The sequence below is a fragment of the Astyanax mexicanus genome, unplaced genomic scaffold (genome assembly GCF_023375975.1).
Source record: "Astyanax mexicanus isolate ESR-SI-001 unplaced genomic scaffold, AstMex3_surface scaffold_31, whole genome shotgun sequence".
NCBI lineage: Eukaryota > Metazoa > Chordata > Actinopteri > Characiformes > Acestrorhamphidae > Astyanax > Astyanax mexicanus.
The window spans coordinates 2127578-2146976 of NW_026040041.1; the positions used below are offsets into that span (position 1 = coordinate 2127578).

Below are 19399 nucleotides of genomic sequence, written 5' to 3' on the forward strand. Positions count from 1 at the left end.
GTCTGTCTAGGTTGTATTCAGTCAGTGGAGCTCCTGTGTTTTCTGTTACCAAGATAAACAAGCAAAACTCCATAAATGTACCTGAACACACCTCGCTTCCGGAACATTTTAGATGCATTTAAGAAAATTTAAGAAAGTCAAGATGGCGTAATGACCCACATCAGCATCTCAGAACAACACTGTTGTGCTGAGGTTGTCTCCTGTCTAGTTTCTGCTGTATAGCTGTGATAGAACAGGATGTGGGGGGTTTGGGGAAGTTTAAACCCACAGCAGACGTCTAATCAGCAGCTATAAACACTTACTTTCCTCTCAGTCAGAGACACACATACAATCACCCTCTCACAGCAATGGAGAAAATCTCACCTCTGTTTATTCTACAGATCCTGCTGGGTGAGTTCTCTTCTACTGATATATCCATTTATTTAAATGTATGTTAAATGTAGGTCATAGAATACAATAATTGCTTTGTGCACTATTATTGATTTGGTAACACTTTATAATCACTTTTATTAATATACAATTAACTAATGATTAATAACTGTTAATTGTCTAATTTTTTTAAACTAAAAAGTTGCTGTCACATTTGTAAATACTAATGAACGCATTGGCAACATGAATTTAAAATTCGTAAAATGTGTATTTACTAGCGATTTATTAATGTTCAAATTCTGATGAGCTCATGAATGATTTGCTAACATTTTAATATGAAACTCAATGCTGATAAATAAGTGTCATGTGTGAGCATGTGATAATATTTAAATTCTGATAAACTACTGCTTCGTTCACATCTACTGATCATTAGTTAAAATATATTAATGAAAGGTATTATAAGTTTTCGGAGCTAAACAGAGGCTTGTAGAAGCTTTATGTTTATAATTATAGGCAAACAATAATAAAAAAAAAACATTTTTTTCCTGAAGGCCTCTAGAAAATAGAATAGAATAAATTTTTTTTTTGTCATTGTACCAAACACATCGAAACCTAAAGCGCAATCCTCTCAAGAAAAACAACAAAACAATAACACACAAACAAACCACAATGCAAATGATGACTGATTGCACACTGCCCTGTTTAAAGTGAAAAATATTGTCTTAAGAATTAAGAATTAGCAAATGTTAAAAAATATTTCACAGTCCCATAATAAGTCCTATATTGTGCTATTTAGTGCTGGTACTGCATGCGGTGGGGTAGAAAATATTTTTAAGTCGCTTTATTCTAGTTTTTATAAAGCCCAAATATCATTATTAAACTGTAGAGTGAAAAATAATAAAATTAATACAGAATTACAAATAGTTATTTGAGTAAAGAACCACAAAAACTAATTTTGTAAGCAATATGAAAGTGTTTGCCGCTTTAAACTGCAAATACATGCTTTTACACAACTAAATATAGTGCTTTATGAAGCAAAAAATGTTGGGATTTTTGTTAATTTCACTTATTTAAAGGCAATAGCAGACAATGCTGACAGATAGAATAAAAAAACACTTCTGCTTTCATTAAGAACCGTTCTATTGATTATTCCTTAAAACATGTAAAATATGAAGTTCATTAAAAATAAAGGTAATAAAAAACGATGGTGTTTTTTTTTTTTTTTTTTTTACAAAAAGGTTAAATAGTGATCTGTCTGTAAGACGTATTTCTCAAAAACCCCATTTATATCACCCTCAATTTTAAGAATATCATAAAATTGTAATTTTCCCAGAGGCCTCTTCACCCAAAAGCTCATTATGAAATGATAGAGAGAGCTTCATGTTAAACATTACCTGTTAAGACTTTCTGAACACCATAAAGCTTTTAAAAGAACCACTTCTGGAATCATAAAAACTATTATTATTAAGTAAAGTGAGAGTTTTTGTGGCTTTAAACCTTTAAACGGTTGTTTAAAAGTGCATATTCTTCACATAATAGTACTTTATAAAGCAAATAAGGTTTTTTTTCTATGTTAGACTGTTGGGATTTAATAAATGGTGATTCTTCTGTGGGAAAGTATTTCTCAAAAAAAAAAAAAACATTTATTTTTAAGAATTATCAATAAATAGGGCCAATACCAGAAAATAAAAAAATTCCCAGAGGCCTCTTAACCCAAAGATCATTATGAAATAGTAGAGCGAGCGTAATGTTAAACACTCCCTTTACCTGTTAAGACTTTATAAAAATGACAAAGCTTTTGGGAAACTGCAGTGTTTTTAAATAAATGTTCTAGAACTCATAAAGAACTATTATTTGTAAGTGATGTGAGAGTTTTGGTTGCTTTAAACCTATAAATGGTTGTACAAAACTGCATATTTGTCACATAATAGGGAACTTTATAAAGCAAATAATGTTTTTTTCTATGTTAGACTGTTGGGATTTAATAAATGGTGATTCTTCTGTGGAAAGTATTTCTCAAAAAAAAAAAAAAAACATTTATATAATAATAAAAAAAAGAATTATCAATAAAAAGGGCCAATACCAGAAAATTACAATTTCCCCAGAGGCCTTTTAACCCAAAGATCATTAGTTAAGACTATATGAAAAATACAAAGATTATAGGAAACTGCAGTGTTTTTTTTAAATAAATGTTCTATTAAGGGTTCTTAAGAGTGATGCTCTACAAGAACCACTCCTGAACTCATAAAGAAATATTATTTGTAAGTGATGTGAGAGTGTTGGCAGCTTTAAACCTATAAATGGTTGTTTACAACTACATTTTATTTACCAAAAATGGTACTTCCTGGAGTAAATAATATATATTTTTTCTACGGTAATCTGTAAGGATTTTAATAAATCGCAGGTCAAATCTTACATTTAAATAATTATTGGGACTTTCATTCACTTCCTTCACAACATAAGATGTTCTGAATATTTCAAAGCTTTGGGGAAACTGCACTGTTTCAGATAAATGTGATGTTACGAGTTATTAAGAGTGATGCTCTAAAAGAACCACTCCTGGACTCATAAAGAACTATTATTTGTAAGCATTATGAGAGTGTTGGCGAGTCTAAACCTATAAATGGTTGTTTAAAACTGCATATTCTTTCAAAAAAGTGGTACTTTATGGATGAAATCATTTTTTTTCTTTGGTAGACTGTTGGGTTTTTTGCAAATCTCACTTATTTAAAGGTAGATAATAAGGTAATAATGCTGAAAGATATTCAGTACAGATACATTATTGTTGGGACAGATTATACAGGAAATGTTTCTTGGAGGAAGTGGGTTTAAATAAAGATCAAAGATTATTCTCCTGAGTCATCAAATAACCACTTCCTATCTACAGTTTCTGTGGGCTTTATAAACTCCCTCTACCAGTTAACACGTTCTAAACATTACAACGCTTTTAGGAAACTGCACTGTTAAGAATGTTAAGAATAAAGGTAATATATAGAGTTATTTAAGAGATGCAATGTTTCTGCTTTTTAGGACTGTTTTATTCTCATAAATAATGTTTCACACTTACGTTTGCTTTATTGGATGATTGGTTCTTCTTGATATAGATTTCTTTTGTTTTTGCATTTTTGTCATACTTACATTTTTTTCTGATTATCAAACAAACATTAATATCAGACAAAGAAAACCTGAGCAAATATTAAAAATCACTTTTTTAAATGATAATTTCATTTATTAGGAGGAAAAAAAGCTATCCAAACCAATCTAGCCCCAATTACTCAACTGTGATAAATCTTTTTTTGGAAAGCTGAGTTCAATTTCACTAGAATCAATACATCACTTAAATAAAATCTGTCTGATAACATGAAGCAGATAAAAGATCTCAAAAAGCAACAAATTATTATTATTATTATACCCCCATCTGAAGAAACTCAACAACAGATGAGAAAAAACAAAATAATTGATCATCTTTCAGTCTGGAAAAGATTATACAGTAATTTCTAAAGCTTTGGGACTCCAGAGAACCACAGTGATTCACTATTATTCACTAGTGGAGAAAAAACATAGAATTAGGGGTAAACACTTTTTCACACAGGGTTAGAATGGTTTGGATATTTTTTTTCCCTTTAATAAATAAATCATTATTTAAAAAGTGATTTTTGTAATTAGTCAGGTTATATTTGTCTGATATTAAAATTTGTTTGGGGGAAAATATTTTTTCACTCCACCGTATTTAAAGTTAAGAGCAGAAAATGCTGACAGATAAGATGTATACAATACAGCCCTGTTAGGCTAAAGTAAAAGGAAAAGTTTTCTTAAAGGCTGTGGTTTAAATAAAGAGTTGAGTCATTAAAGAACCACTTCTGTTTTCATCAGGAACCTTCCTACTGTCTCAAATCCTGCTGAGACTTTCATTTACTGCTGCAGCATTTAGTACTGATAAAGACATGGTACCACTTTAAAACAAGGCTCATTTATAAAGGGTTTAGAAATTACGTATAGAGAAGTTAATTAATGGTTATTAATTAGGTTATAAACCATTAATAAGCAGTTACAACTCATAAATAGGAAGGCCAAATAGTGATTTCACATTATTTATACTGTTAAAACTTAGATTTTAGTAAATCCCTATATTACTCATACATATATATTACATATCAAATGACTAAACTGACTTTCTATATTGTTTTACTAGAGATATGGTTAAAAAGTCATTGTTACTGTTGCTCTTTCTATTTTTGTGTTTATTAAGTTTTAGAAAGTATTTAAAACTTCCTTTAACCTCCTTTAAAAACTATTTATAAACCCTTTATGAAGGAGCCTTATTTTAAAGTGGTACCAAAGACATTTTGCAAATAGGAACATGCAGAGAACTCTGAGAACTTTGGGATGGAGTTCGGCAGATTCTGCTTATAGTAGGAAGGTGGTAAAAACAGGGACTATTCCATGATCTTAAATTAAGCAGATTACAGGGTAAGCACTGGGGTCTTGGGTTCAAGTCCCTATCTGGGAGGAGTTTCCATATTCTCACTGTATATATATGTGTGGGTTTCCTCCAGGGACCCTGGTTTGCTTCCACTGTCCAAAAAAATGAAGATTAAGTAAATTGGATACTCTAAATTCACACATCCTGGTGTGTGAATGTGTGGATGCAGTCCTCCGGGTGGACGGTGGTTTCTGGTTGAGAGTATGCTATGCGCTATTGGCTGCCACTTCTCACTGGTGTGTAGAATGTAACTGTAAAAGCCAGTTTAAAGTGTAAGTTAATAAATAAGTATAATTATTGTACGAAATTAGGGCTTTTACTGGTTTAGAAATTAATATGATGGCTTGTACACGTGAATGGGAGTGTTGCGGATCGATAGCAGCAGGGTTGCAAGTAGACCACTACTGGAAATGTCATAATTGGTTGTATGTACTGATGAGGGGCTGCAATAAAAGCCCTTAAGGAGTCATAGGATGGTGCCTGGAGCTTTGTGAAGATTTAACGTAATGTAAATAAGCTAGGTAGATGGTATTTATAGGGTGTAGATAAGAGACACGTTTCTCCACTTTACTCATTTAAAGCATTTATTTGAAGACAATCAGAAAAGCTGCAGAGCCCAGAAGTCAAGAAGAGTTCAGAAATCAATATTTGGTGGAATAATTCTTTTCATTTTTTGTTTTTAATCACAGTTTTTTTTTCATGCATCTTGGCATCATGTTCTCCTCCACCAGTCTTACACACTGCTTTTGGATAACTTGACGCCTTTACTCGTGGTGCAAAAATTCAATCTATCTATGTAGGTTCAAATTAAAAACAGGACAACTACAGGGATACAAAAGCCCAAATAGTGTATTAATAAGTTATTGATAAGTTATAAGAGTGGAATTTTGGTTGTAGTTAAATGTGCATTAATATATATAATTTCCTTGTAATTTTGATTAGTTTTTTTATTTGGATGTGTGGAATAGAGCTGTGGTATCACCTTTACTTTGAATGAAATTATTCTAGATGTTTAGACACTACACTGTTTAGAAGTCTGGGATTATTTTGTGTTTTTTTTTAAATAACAGTAATAGTAAAGCTTTATCATTAAGTAATGAAAAATAAACACATGATTATAATCATGATTAGGTATTTTAACACTGTTCCTCATTTTAATAGAGATATAAGAGCTTCTTTCTTATTGGTATATCTATTTTTTCAGGTATCTGTAGACTCTGTGTTCTTCAGGAGATCTCAGCTGATCTCAGATCTGTGTCTCCTGGAGAAAACATCACCCTGCACTGCAGTGTTTCTGCAGATTATGAGATTTCATGGTTTCATCAGAACTCTGAGCAGCAGATGAAGCTGCTGGTCTCTGCTGCACGAGGACAAATAAATAAATCATTTACTCGAAATTATAATGTAAATGAAGTTCATTATGAGCTCAATGAGAACAGCAGTTCAGTGAGTTTAGTGATTAAAGGAGTTAATGATACAGATCTGGGACTGTATCACTGTGGAGGAAGAAACACATCATCACTCCTACAGTTCGGAAAACCAATTAGACTCACCTTCACAGGTAAGTGCTCTGAAGTTATTATAACCTGTACCGTGTCTCCTGTAACACTGTGGTATACAGTTGCAAGAAAAAGTATGTGAACCCCTCAGCTAATTACTTTTCTAAGAGCTAATTGGAGGCAGGATGTGATGAGTTTACAGTTTGCTGCTCTTAAGAGCTAATTGCTTGATGTGAATCATGCCTCACACAAAAGATCAAGCTCTCAGAAGACCTACGTTCAAGAATTGTTGACTTTCTAGCATGAAGCTGGAAAGGGTTACAAAAGTGTCTCTAAAAGCCTTGATGTTCATGTGTCCACGGTAAGACAGACGCTCTACAAATGGAGAAAGTTCAGCACTGTTGCTGCTACTCTCTCTAGGCGTGGTAAAGTCCTGTAAAGATGACTGTAAGAGCACAGCGCAGAATGATCAATGAGGTGAGGAAGAATCCTTGTCATACAGAAATCTCAGGAGGCTCAACCTCATAACATGTTAACATGTTATGTTCAATAAAACCATGCAAAAATATAATGTTTTGTATGGTATTAGTTTAAGCAGACTGTGTTTGTCTATTGTTGTGATGTAGATGAAGATCAGAACACATGTAATGACCAATTTATGCAGAAATACAAGTATAATCCCAAAGGATTCACATACTTTTTCTTGCAACTGTAGAGAGTCTACAGTACAATGTACGTGGTGCTGATGTTATGGTTTATTGATGTATGAGCTGTATGTAAGTTTTGTATGTTAGTGTGTAGAGTGTTAGTGTTAATGCTGTAGTGTGTGTGTGTGTGTGGGAGGGTGTGATGATGGAAGAATGACTGTAGTGTATGTAGTGTGTTATTATACGTAGGGCTGTGTGATGTGGTTCAGGTAGGAGGATGTACTGTTCCAATGAGCAGCACGTACTCAGGGATTGTATATGAATATAACCCCAATTTAGAAAAAGTCGGGACAGTACAAAAAAATTAAAAAATTAACATAAAACCCTAGTTTCCTACATTTACTTTAAATATATTTTATGTTTTATCTGGTAAACTTCATTTAATATACTAATAAACATAAATTCTACCTATAAATAATCACTTAATCTAAAAAATATATACTTATACTTATTTCAGAGGCCCATGTCAATTTACAAAAAATATCATTAGATCTCATTCAAAGCGTAATTAAGTGTCTTTTAAGTCATTTATTTAACCCTATAAATATACACAGGCTATCAGCTTCCTGATAAGACAAGACAAAACAAGACATGATACAATAAGATAAGTCAAGATATGACACGGAAAGACACGACATGACAAGACAAGATATGATACTGTACGATAAGATACAATAAAAAAGGATAAGACACAACCAGATACAACATGACAAGACAAATCAAGGCAAGACAAGACAAGATACAACACTATATGATAAGATACAATAAAATAAGATAAGATAAGATTTGACACGACAAGACAAAACAAGATATGATATGATACAATAAGATACGATAAAATAAGATAAGATTAGATACAAGACACGACATGACATGACAGGACATGACAAGACATGATAATATACAATACAATACGATAAGATAAGATTTGACATGACATGAAAAAAAGACAAGATATGATACAATACAGTAAAATACAATAAAATAAGGTGAGATAAGATGCAAGACAAGACAACATATGATACAATAAGATAAGACAGGATAAAAAAGATACTATACAATAATTTAGACAAACATCATTAGATCTAATATTTGCATAATTGATTGTCTTATAAGTCATTTACTCCACCCTTTTCCTGTTTCCATGCAGCCACAACAATAAAGTGGGCAAGACAAAAAACAGGTCACTAGGTCGGTAACAAAGGCAGAAACAAAAGAAACACAAAGTAAAAGAGCTAGATAACTATATTCAATACTCGTTGAGGGAGAGAGAAAACAGAGGGGTCTTTATACTGGATATGCCAGGTGCAAACAATCAGTTACTGGGAGAGCGGGAACACCGTAGTGTGATCAGCAGAGTCAGGGAAGTGTGGTGTAAGTGTATGGTAGATATGGATGGTATGGTAGATGGGGTAGATATGGTGTGAAGAGGTCTCAGTGGTGGTCTATAGGGTATTTTTATTTATGTAAAGTTTCTAAAAGTGACTCAGTGCTGAGTGCAGTGGAAGATAAAGGTGTGAATGATGATGATAAACGGGGTGTTTATTCCACTGAACTGAGGTCTGACTGAAGTCATGGTGGTTGTGTGGTTTGATGGATCGCGTCATAGAAATGTATCAGAGGGCTTTGAAGTGAGCAGTGTGTGTAGATACACTGTATCCAGTATGAGTTTATACCTGTCTGATATTACCTGGGTTTATCTGTGATATAGATTAAATTAAACTAAATTTTTTACTCAAACTGAAACCATCTACACATCAGTGGGAGTAATGGGAGTAGTTTCTCAAAATTAATATATTCCTTAATATACTTACAAATATATTATTAACACCACTCATTTTATTTTATTTAGATTTATTAAATAAAACCTTGTTAGTTTAGTTAGTTAAAGAAAGCATACATCAAATGGTGCATAAAAGTTTAATAGAGTAATACCTACCTCACCACTTAGTCTATTATATCAGAATCTTTTTTATGACTTTTGTTTATTTAAATGATTTATTTTAAGCTTAAATTAAAGATTTTGAGTGCTTTATTAACATTACGTTGCATTAAGTTTGATTATTTGTAACATAATTCGAGATAAGCACTTAGAACTACATATTGTATGCATTTATAGGTAAAATGTTTCTCTAAACTGGGTCCCACAAATTTGTTTCAAATGTTTTAAATTAAAATAAAACAACAAAATGTATTTTAATCAGTTACGTCATCATTTAACAAGTCTAAGTGTACTATTTTAGTGATTTATAGTTGAGCTATGAACCATGCACAGTGCAGCTTTATTTTTAGAGCGTGATAGTGTATCTTTGCTATCGTAACGATGAGAAAAGTACACCTTTTGCATGTACTAATTAATTAACTCTTAATTAATGATGGGTGTGGTTAATTTTGGTGCGTAACGTGAAATCAGAGTGAAACCAATCAGAGCATCTCTTGTTCATCACTCTCTTTAAGAGTAGATCAGGTGAGCTCTGTCTTTGGTGGATTGCTATTTTAACGGTGCAGCTACCTGGACGTGTCCAACAAACTCTTCTCAGCAGAGGAAACTGAGCTGCTGGTTGACGCTGTGAAGGAGCTCCAGCAGCTCATTTACGGGAACAGCAATGTTATTTTATTTACTATTCTGTTTATTGTTGATGTAAAAGTCGTGTTGACTGTTGTTAGGGTTTTAATCAGTCAGTGGAGCTCCTGTGTTTTCTGTTACCAAGATAAACAAGCAAAACTCCAGAAATGTACCTGAACACACCTCATTTCCAGAACACCACGCCCATCAGTGTAGATATATTCAGAAGATCTGCTGCTGTTTAAACCAGGCAGGAGGAAGAAATTAAGTGTATAAAACTTGTATTAATGCAATTTTTTGTGTTCTCGGTCCTTAGATAGTGATTTAATGTCTATACACTCTTTCCTTCTGTATCTCTGTGTTTCAGAAACAGAAACTACACCTGGTCCAGCTGAAGATCCGAACCCGAACACTGAAAGTCCTGCAGGTTCTGCAGATCCGGCTCCTGTGCGGAGTTTAATTATAACTCTGATGTGTGTGTGTTCTGCTTCCGTCCTGATCAACATCATAGGAGTGTGTGTGTTCTGTTACAGAGTGCAAGGTGAGAACATCACACTTACTATATATGACCCCTGATTTAAGATCAGATAATTCTTTATTAGTCCCACACTGGGGAAAGTATCCGTCACAGCAGAAATGCAGCAGAAACATGTTAAAAAATTATTCATAAATTATTAATTTCTTAAAGGAACAGGGTGGATAGGAAATTATTGAACACGAGTAATAATTTAGAGCAAATGTGCCAATCAAAATGCCAATATCTACTTCAAAAGTGGTGATGATAAATCACCCAGCTATGGTCAGCAACCTTACCGAAGCTCAGTGATTACCTGTTTAGCTGTAAAATATCCAGCTCACCTGGTTCCGTGGATGAAGCACACTTTTTGCATACTGCTGTGTTCTATAACTGGCAACCCAGTATGTGGAAATGGGACTTAATTAATACATGTTTTATTATGAATTAATAATTAATTAATTAATAAATGGCGGTGAACAGACTCAGAGGCTACAACCCACACAGATTACTGCGACGTACCGCAAAGTTCAAGTAATAAAATACTGGCTGAAGCTCTGCTGACAAGTGCTGCAAATGCTTTAACTTATCATGTTACCTTAATATCTGATGATACATCCTGATTATTTTATGAGTTACTAAAGAAAATATAACCCTTAATGGTCATTTAAATAGCTTAAATACCTACATTAATCCTGGAAATGGCAAACGTCTTAAAAAACATATTCCAAACTTAAACAATATAGTAATATAATAGAAAAAAAAAGTATGTTATTTTAGGCAGCACAACATTGTTACACAGTGTTCGTCTAAAATGCAATAGATCTATTTTCATACACAGATATATTTGTATGAAATGTGTGTGAGATTCAGAATGTGTTTTTATTACAGTTTCTTTGCTAGTTTGCTTTGGCATATTTTGTTCAAGATTCTTTTTGAGGTTGAAAAGTGTGATGAGTGTGAAAATCAACATCAATAAAAGTGAGAGGCTTTTATTTTGTATAAAAATAAACAATGCATTTCTCATCCTGTTGTGAGGAAATCAGTACTAAAGTGTTTAAACCAGTTTTGGACCAAAAATACTTCAGTTTGTGCTTTTAAAAAACAAAAATCAAGTTTCTGCTCAAACATTTAATGGATTTAGTCCATTTTCCACAATGTCCTTGTTTTTATCTGGTTCTGCTTTTGTGTAGTAACTCCTAAAGTTTGTGTAAAATGTATAACAGAAGGATTTTATTCTGTGATGCTTAAGGGTTAATTTGAGAAATACCACAGAGCTGTGGTTTTTAACACCTGTGGGCTGTGGTATCGCTAGTAGGTAATAAGCTGCTGTTGGTCAAAACTGTAGTTATACTTCCTGTTTAGCAAAATTCGAAAACCTTTCACTGTGAGAATACAGTGCCAGTCAAAAGTTTGATCACACCTTCTCATTCAATGTTTTTTTTTTTATTTCTTTATTTAATTTTGTACCGATTACGATTTGTAACATTTTAAAAAATGTTATAAATGAAAAGGGTACCATCTTATTAGAGCAAATATACGTTTTACTAAACCCCAAATTCACCAAAGAGAAAAATGACTGAAATGAAAACCAGTGTCTACAAATCATTGTTTGATAAATTTGATAAATGTGTGAAATGGTTGAAGCTGGAGATAAAATGTGAGAACTCGAACACAGTGGATCAACACCAGCAGATGACATGTCTCTCCAAACCATCACTGATTGGTGGAAACTTCACACTAGACCTCGAGCAGTTTGGACTGTGTGTCTCTCCACTCTTCCTCCAGACTCTGATCCCTTGATTTACTTTAAATTAAATGTAAAATTTACTGATGATCAGTGATGGTTTAATGGAGAGTCATGTCTGTCATCTGCTGGTGTTGATCCACTGTGTTTTATTATCAAGTTTAAAAAAGTCAGTGCAGTGTTTTGGATGGATGATCACAAGCCATCAAACCACCAAACTGAACTGCTTGAATTTTTGCACCAGGAGTAAAGCAGCATAAAGTTATCCAAAAGCAGTGTGTAAGACTGGTGGAGGAGAACACGATGCCAAGATGCATGAAATTAAAACTGTGATTAAAAAACAGGATTATTCCACCAAATATTGATTATTTCTGAACTCTTAAAACTTTATGAATATGAACTTGTTTTCTTTGCATTATTTGAGGTCTGAAAGCTCTGCATCTTTTTTTGTTATTTCAGTCATTTCTCATTTTCTGCAAATAAATGCTCTAAATGAGAATATTTTTATTTGTAATTAAATAATCTCCAACTTTACTGTTCTAAATAAATTCTTTTTTTGTTTCAGGATCACTTTACACTCTCTGGAGAAACACCAGCACCACTAATTTAGCAGATAAGGTACTGGAACGATTTATTGATGATATCAGCAATAAATTACTTTGAAAATGTGTTTTAGGGAGTTTTCAACCTTCAGGTCTGAATAAATGATTCCGGACTGATTTGCAAACCAGCGCTTTATTAGAATAGAATATTAGAATATACTGATGGAAAATGAAAGTAATGGCATGTGTAAAAGTCACATTACAAAATGAACTTATTATGTAAACCTACACACAGCACAGGGAGCAGATAGCTTCCACACCTGCAGCAGAACCGATCGCACTATACATCCGGATATTTTTCTTGGCTTTACAATTAATGTCAAGTTTTCTTGATGTTCTTAAAATGTTTTTACGTTGCATTTCTAAACATTCTGGTAATGTTGCTACAATGTCAGTTGCCTGAATGTTTTTAATATTTAGTTCTTGGAATATTATTTCTGTAACGTAACAGGCTAATCTTCCTTTTCCTCTCCTGATGCTTAAGTATGTAAATGAAGGTGATATGCAGAGCTGTGATTGGTCGATGTTCTTGTTTTATGTTTTAGGAGCAGCATGAGCTTCAGTACGCCAGTCCCGTCTACAACAGAGATCTTACAGATACGGCTAATGAAAACACAGAGTCCTCGCCGGACACTGTCATCTACGCTAAAGTCCTACGACCCGGCGAACGATCACCAACCTGAACCATAACCTTCTACCATAACATCCATACTATCACATCTAAACCATCACCAGTACCATAACAACTAACAGACTGAACCACAACCTTCTACCATAACATCCATACTATCACATCTAAACCATTACCAGTACCATAACAACTAACAGACTGAACCACAACCTTCTACCATAACATCCATACTATCACATCTAAACCATTACCAGTACCATAACAACTAACAGACTGAACCACAACCTTCTACCATAACATCCATACTATCACATCTAAACCATTACCAGTACCATAACAACTAACAGACTGAACCACAACCTTCTACCATAACATCCATACTGTACCATATAAATTATTACCAGTACCATAACAACTAACAGAATGAACACCAGCCAGCTAATCTAGGACTGAAAACCAGAGACTAAAAATCAAAGAGACTGAAAACCACTAGGACTGAAAACCACCAAGAATAAAGACAGCTAAGACTAAAAACCACTAGGACTGAAAACAACTGAGAATGAAAAGCAGAGACTGAAAACCACTTGGACTGAAAACCAGTGAGACTAAAAAACAAAGAGACTGAAAATCAAAGAGACTGAAAATGAAAGAGACCGAAAAGCAAAGAGACTAAACTTATGCAGACTAAAAATCACAGAGACTGAAAATTACAGAGACTGAAAATCAAAAAGACTAAAAATCAAAGAGTGACTGAAAACCAAAGATACTGAAAATCAAAGAGATAAAAACCACAGAGACTGAAAACCAAAGAGACTGAAAATCAAAGAGACCAAAAACCAAAGAGACTGAAAATCAAAGAGACCAAAAACCAAAGAGACTGAAAATCAAAGCGATAAAAACCACAGAGACTGAAAACCAAAGAGACTGAAAATCAAAGTGACTGAAAATCCAAAGAGATTGAAAACCAAAGAGACTGAAAATCAAAGAGAGTAAAAATCAAAGAGACTAAAAACCAAAGAGACTAAAAACCAAAGAGACTGAAAACCAAAGAGACTGAAAATCAAAGAGAGTAAAAATCAAAGAGAGTAAAAATCAAAGAGACTGAAAATCAAAAAGACTAAAAACCAAAGAGACTAAAAACCAAAGAGACTGAAAATAACAGAGACTTGAAATCACTGAGACTGAAAATCACAGAGACTAAAATTACTAAGACAAAAATCACAGAGACTGAAAATTACAGAGACTGAAAATCAAAAAGACTAAAAATCAAAGAGTGACTGAAAACCAAAGATACTGAAAATCAAAGCGATAAAAACCACAGAGACTGAAAACCAAAGAGACTGAAAATCAAAGTGACTGAAAAACCAAAGAGATTGAAAACCAAAGAGACTGAAAATCAAAGAGACTAAAAACCAAAGAGACTGAAAATTAAAGAGACTTAAAATAAAAAAGACTAAAAATCGAAAAGATTAAAAACCATTAGGACTAAAAACGACTGGAATAATACTCGCTCAGTTTGTTCCCATTTGGGAAATCTGGTCCTGTAGGCCTTGGACAGTGCTGGCTTTAAAACTACTGATCCTAATAATTCTAATAATATTCATTATTTTTTTATTTTATTTATAAAACCTGCTTTGTGTAAAATGCTGCATAATGTATAATAAATTATAATAATGTAAATAAATGAATAAAGATTTTTCTAAATGAATGACTGGGATTAATGATTATAACAGGTTCTAGCTCTGAATCGAAACTTAGACTGGTCGGCTAAAATCCCTTCAAGATGGATAGCTTAGCATAGTTCAACTAGCCTGCTAACAAATTAGTGCCCATTCCTCCAGTGAAAAACTTGAATCTGCATCAAATTCCAGCTTTTAATCCCAAATCTCCTCATGTTTTGGGAGCCGTAAATTTCCAGTGGTAATCAATGTATGCAAGGCAAATAAATACCCATATGACTAGCTTTAATAAAAGCTGATATATTATTTTAAAAAAAAAAATCTGGTAATTTATCTATTGCTGGGCACTAATGTGTTAGCTAGGTAGATACAATAGGTAGTTCAGTTAATTTGTGCTCTTTTATTTGTAAGCTCATATTGTTTGATGCACCAGAGAGAAACAGAATAATCAGTAAAAACACAAAAATATTAAAAGCTGTGGGTGTGAATGAACAGAGTATCACATATTGATTAGTAGAACACAAAAGAACACCCAGACAAAACTAAACTAAACAAAGCTAAGCTAAGCTAAACTAAAGTAAGCTTAGCTTAGCTAAAATGAACTAAGCCAAGACTATAATAATAGTCTTGATAAGCTAAACTAAGCAAAGCTAAGAACTAAACTAAGCTATATGCTAATCAAATCTAAACTAAACTATATGCTAATCAAATCTAAACTAAGCTATATGCTAATCAAATCTAAACTAAGCTATATGCAATCAAATCTAAACTAAACTATATGCTAATCAAATCTAAACTAAGCTATATGCTAACCAAAACTAAACTAAGCTATATGCTAATCAAATCTAAACTAAGCTATATGCTAATCAAATCTAAACTAAACTAAGCTATATGCTAATCAAATCTAAACTAAGCTATATGCAATCAAATCTAAACTAAACTAAGCTATATGCTAATCAAATCTAAACTAAGCTATATGCTAATCAAATCTAAACTAAACTAAGCTATATGCTAATCAAATCTAAACTAAGCTATATGCAATCAAATCTAAACTAAACTAAGCTATATGCTAATCAAATCTAAACTAAGCTATATGCTAATCAAATCTAAACTAAGCTATATGCAATCAAATCTAAACTAAACTAAGCTATATGCTAATCAAATCTAAACTAAGCTATATGCTAATCAAATCTAAACTAAGCTATATGCAATCAAATCTAAACTAAACTAAGCTATATGCTAATCAAATCTAAACTAAGCTATATGCTAATCAAATCTAAACTAAACTAAGCTATATGCTAATCAAATCTAAACTAAGCTATATGCTAATCAAATCTAAACTAAACTAAGCTATATGCTAATCAAATCTAAACTAAGCTATATGCAATCAAATCTAAACTAAACTAAGCTATATGCTAATCAAATCTAAACTAAGCTATATGCTAATCAAATCTAAACTAAGCTATATGCAATCAAATCTAAACTAAACTAAGCTATATGCTAATCAAATCTAAACTAAGCTATATGCTAATCAAATCTAAACTAAGCTATATGCAATCAAATCTAAACTAAACTAAGCTATATGCTAATCAAATCTAAACTAAACTAAGCTATATGCTAATCAAATCTAAACTAAGCTATATGCTAATCAAATCTAAACTAAGCTATATGCAATCAAATCTAAACTAAACTAAGCTATATGCTAATCAAATCTAAACTAAGCTATATGCTAATCAAATCTAAACTAAACTAAGCTATATGCTAATCAAATCTAAACTAAGCTATATGCTAATCAAATCTAAACTAAACTAAGCTATATGCTAATCAAATCTAAACTAAACTAAGCTATATGCTAACCACGGCTAAACTAAACTAAGCTATATGCTAACCAAAGCTAAACTAAACTAAGCTATGCTAAAAACTAGCTGAGCTAGAGCTAAACTAAAAAAAACGAAGTTAAAAACTAAGCTAAGCTAAACTACGGTATAAACTAAGATAAGCTAAGGTAAACTATGTAAAAAACTAAACTAAGCTGAAAACTAAACTAAACTTAATTAAACTAAGCTAAGCTTTTTTCATATATTTACATTCTTCTAAAATACATTCATTTATAATCAGCATATATGCAGCTGAAACACTAGAGAACAGTCTAGAGCAAAATCCCAAATTATATTATCAACATTAACATTTTAATATTCTAACATTATTATAGTCATTATAGCTTTTAGTAAAATGTGTTTTGGGGTCTGTGCACTATAGGACTCTGTGGGCGTGTCCTAAGCTTTTGTTCTTAATGTCTTAATTTTTTCTCCATAAATTACTTTCACTTTTATACTTGAAGTAGTTTTAAAACCGGTGCTTTTTAAAACACTTTTACTTAAATAGTAAAAAGCTTGAATTGATCATTTTTCAACTTCTACAGAAGTATTTTATTAAACTCTAGTATCTATACTCTAATCTACCTACAGAGTAACGAATGGAGATACTTTTCACACTGATCTCAGGCAGTGTGTGTCAGCAGGGTAAACACTAAAATGTGCAGGACAAATAATTGAATAGAAAAAAAAACTTGTCAGTGAGTTTTGATATGTGGTGCAGTGGCTCCATCTATTGGTCAAAAGATGCTACTGTATAGAAATGAGAGGTATTTAGTGCAAACACGTAAATTCTGCTGATTTTAATGGATACAACTACAATAATTACAACATTTTACAGATATTTACAGATATTATAACATTAAATAATGTGCATTTATTTATTCAGAGATTTAGCAGAAAAAATAAATTTCTATTAATGAATGTAATAAAATAATTAATAGTTAAACCACAATATTACAACAACTATACTTCATTTATGAAAAATAGATAAATGGAGGTTCAGTATTTATAAATATAGTGACCTTTTGACCTACTGATCTCCTTTTATTTATTTTCTAACTTCAAACAGGTAAAGTTTCACAGTTTGGGTTATAGTGGGCTGATCCAGGGCTGAGCAATACATATATATATATATATATATATATATATATATATATATATATATATATATATATATATATATATATATATATATATATATAATATAAAATTGCTTTTAATAATAGGTATTTAAATGTAAAATAAAATAATTAGCATTAAAAATGTATTGTATAATTAACAACAATATTCTGTGATTAATATTAATTGTAATTAAATAAAATGCTGGTATTGTCCTGTATTGTTTGGAAAAAGGGACAGTAATGATAGTGTAGTGTGTTAAATATGGCACATTAAAGCCTTTTGTTGCTGTATTAAGGGATTAACCCTAGTTGTAAATTATATTTACTGTATTTTTGGACTATAAGGCACACTTATAATTCTTCCATTTTAAAAATCGACAGTGTGCTCAAACTTATTTTATTTGGTACACGATGGTCAAAAATCTAGCAAAAAATGTTTTAGTACGACTTTTAGCACGGTAAGCTATGAAGCCTTATAGTCCGAAAAATATGGTATATTATATTTTAATAGAGATTTTCTATTCGTAAATGCTGTGTCCTTTAGGACTAGGCTTATTTCCTAAAACCATTCCTAAAAGTTTAACAGAGAGGAATATTTAATAGAGGAAATGAACAGTAGTCTAGCTCCATATTCCACACCTTTAAGAAAACATGCTATCAGTAATTTAGTATAAAGACAGAGTTTTTTTACCTCCTGAATTTAGCAGTAGTGATGGCGCTACAATCGCTAAATAAAAGAGCTAATATGTGACCAGGTTCTGTAGAAAAATAAAAATAACGTAAAATTACATTTTTATAAATTTTAACTGAGATACAGTATTTAAGTTTTTATGATTTTAGTCATATCGCTCAGCCCTAGATCAAACACCCAAAAATCTCAGAAACAGTTTTTAGAATCAGAGTGCTAAATAAAAAAGCCCTTCAAACAGATTCAAACATACAGATACGTGTTTTTTAGAAGTGAGAAAAAACAGCAAAACCCATAGAAACAGTAGCAGGACACTCGGCCTGTCACCATAATTATGTTATTAACTTAAATTACTGAATTTACTGAATAATCGTACAATATATGGACATAAACTCAATAGCTTTTAATATGAATGAGCCAATTTTTTGTCTTTTCTAAATTTATTTAGCTTTTATTTAATTAGGGTGATTAAAATATTAATATATTTAAATTCCTGAATATTCCAATGTCTCCAATAATTATTTACTGTATTTATTAATTGCATTTATTAATTGCATTGGGATAATTTGGTCATAAAATGCAATATTATTGTTTTATTTCGCTATTCTTTCTTGGACAGTATACTGTATGGTATAAACAGTAACAGTAATGGTGACAGACCTTCGTTCTACTGCTCATCCTTTACTACTCGTCTGAAGACACTGGGAGCATCTTCAGAATCATCCCTGGATCAGAACAGGGTTACGGATCTGACTCCACCCCACAGAGGAGTTGAGTAAATGAAGGGCAGGAGCATCAGACTCTCAGGCTGTATTCGGAATGGCATACTACTATACTGCGTACTGCATACTGCACTAGTATGTACTGCATACTACACACTGCCCAGTATGTAGTATTCGGTACTGTAACACTTTTG

General features: G+C 32.2%; 1 protein-coding gene across 1 annotated transcript; it reads left to right on the top strand.

Annotated features, from left to right (window-relative positions):
- The first annotated feature begins 347 nt into the window (after positions 1–347).
- Positions 348–14266, top strand: LOC125788837 (uncharacterized). The gene is made up of 5 exons (XM_049472714.1): positions 348–390; positions 6057–6413; positions 9992–10165; positions 12451–12503; positions 13033–14266. The coding sequence occupies exons 1-5, from the start codon at positions 348–350 to the stop codon at positions 13168–13170; spliced, it is 765 nt and encodes a 254-aa protein (XP_049328671.1). The 3' UTR covers positions 13171–14266.
- The last annotated feature ends 5133 nt before the right edge of the window (positions 14267–19399 follow it).

Bases quoted from the DNA above. Each gene is read 5' to 3' on its own strand.
- LOC125788837 (XM_049472714.1), top strand. From the start codon at position 348: ATGGAGAAAATCTCACCTCTGTTTATTCTACAGATCCTGCTGG. The intron at 10,166-12,450 runs GTGAGAACATCA...TTTTTGTTTCAG, and splicing joins GTTCTGTTACAGAGTGCAAG to GATCACTTTACACTCTCTGG. The intron at 12,504-13,032 runs GTACTGGAACGA...TTTATGTTTTAG, and splicing joins CCACTAATTTAGCAGATAAG to GAGCAGCATGAGCTTCAGTA.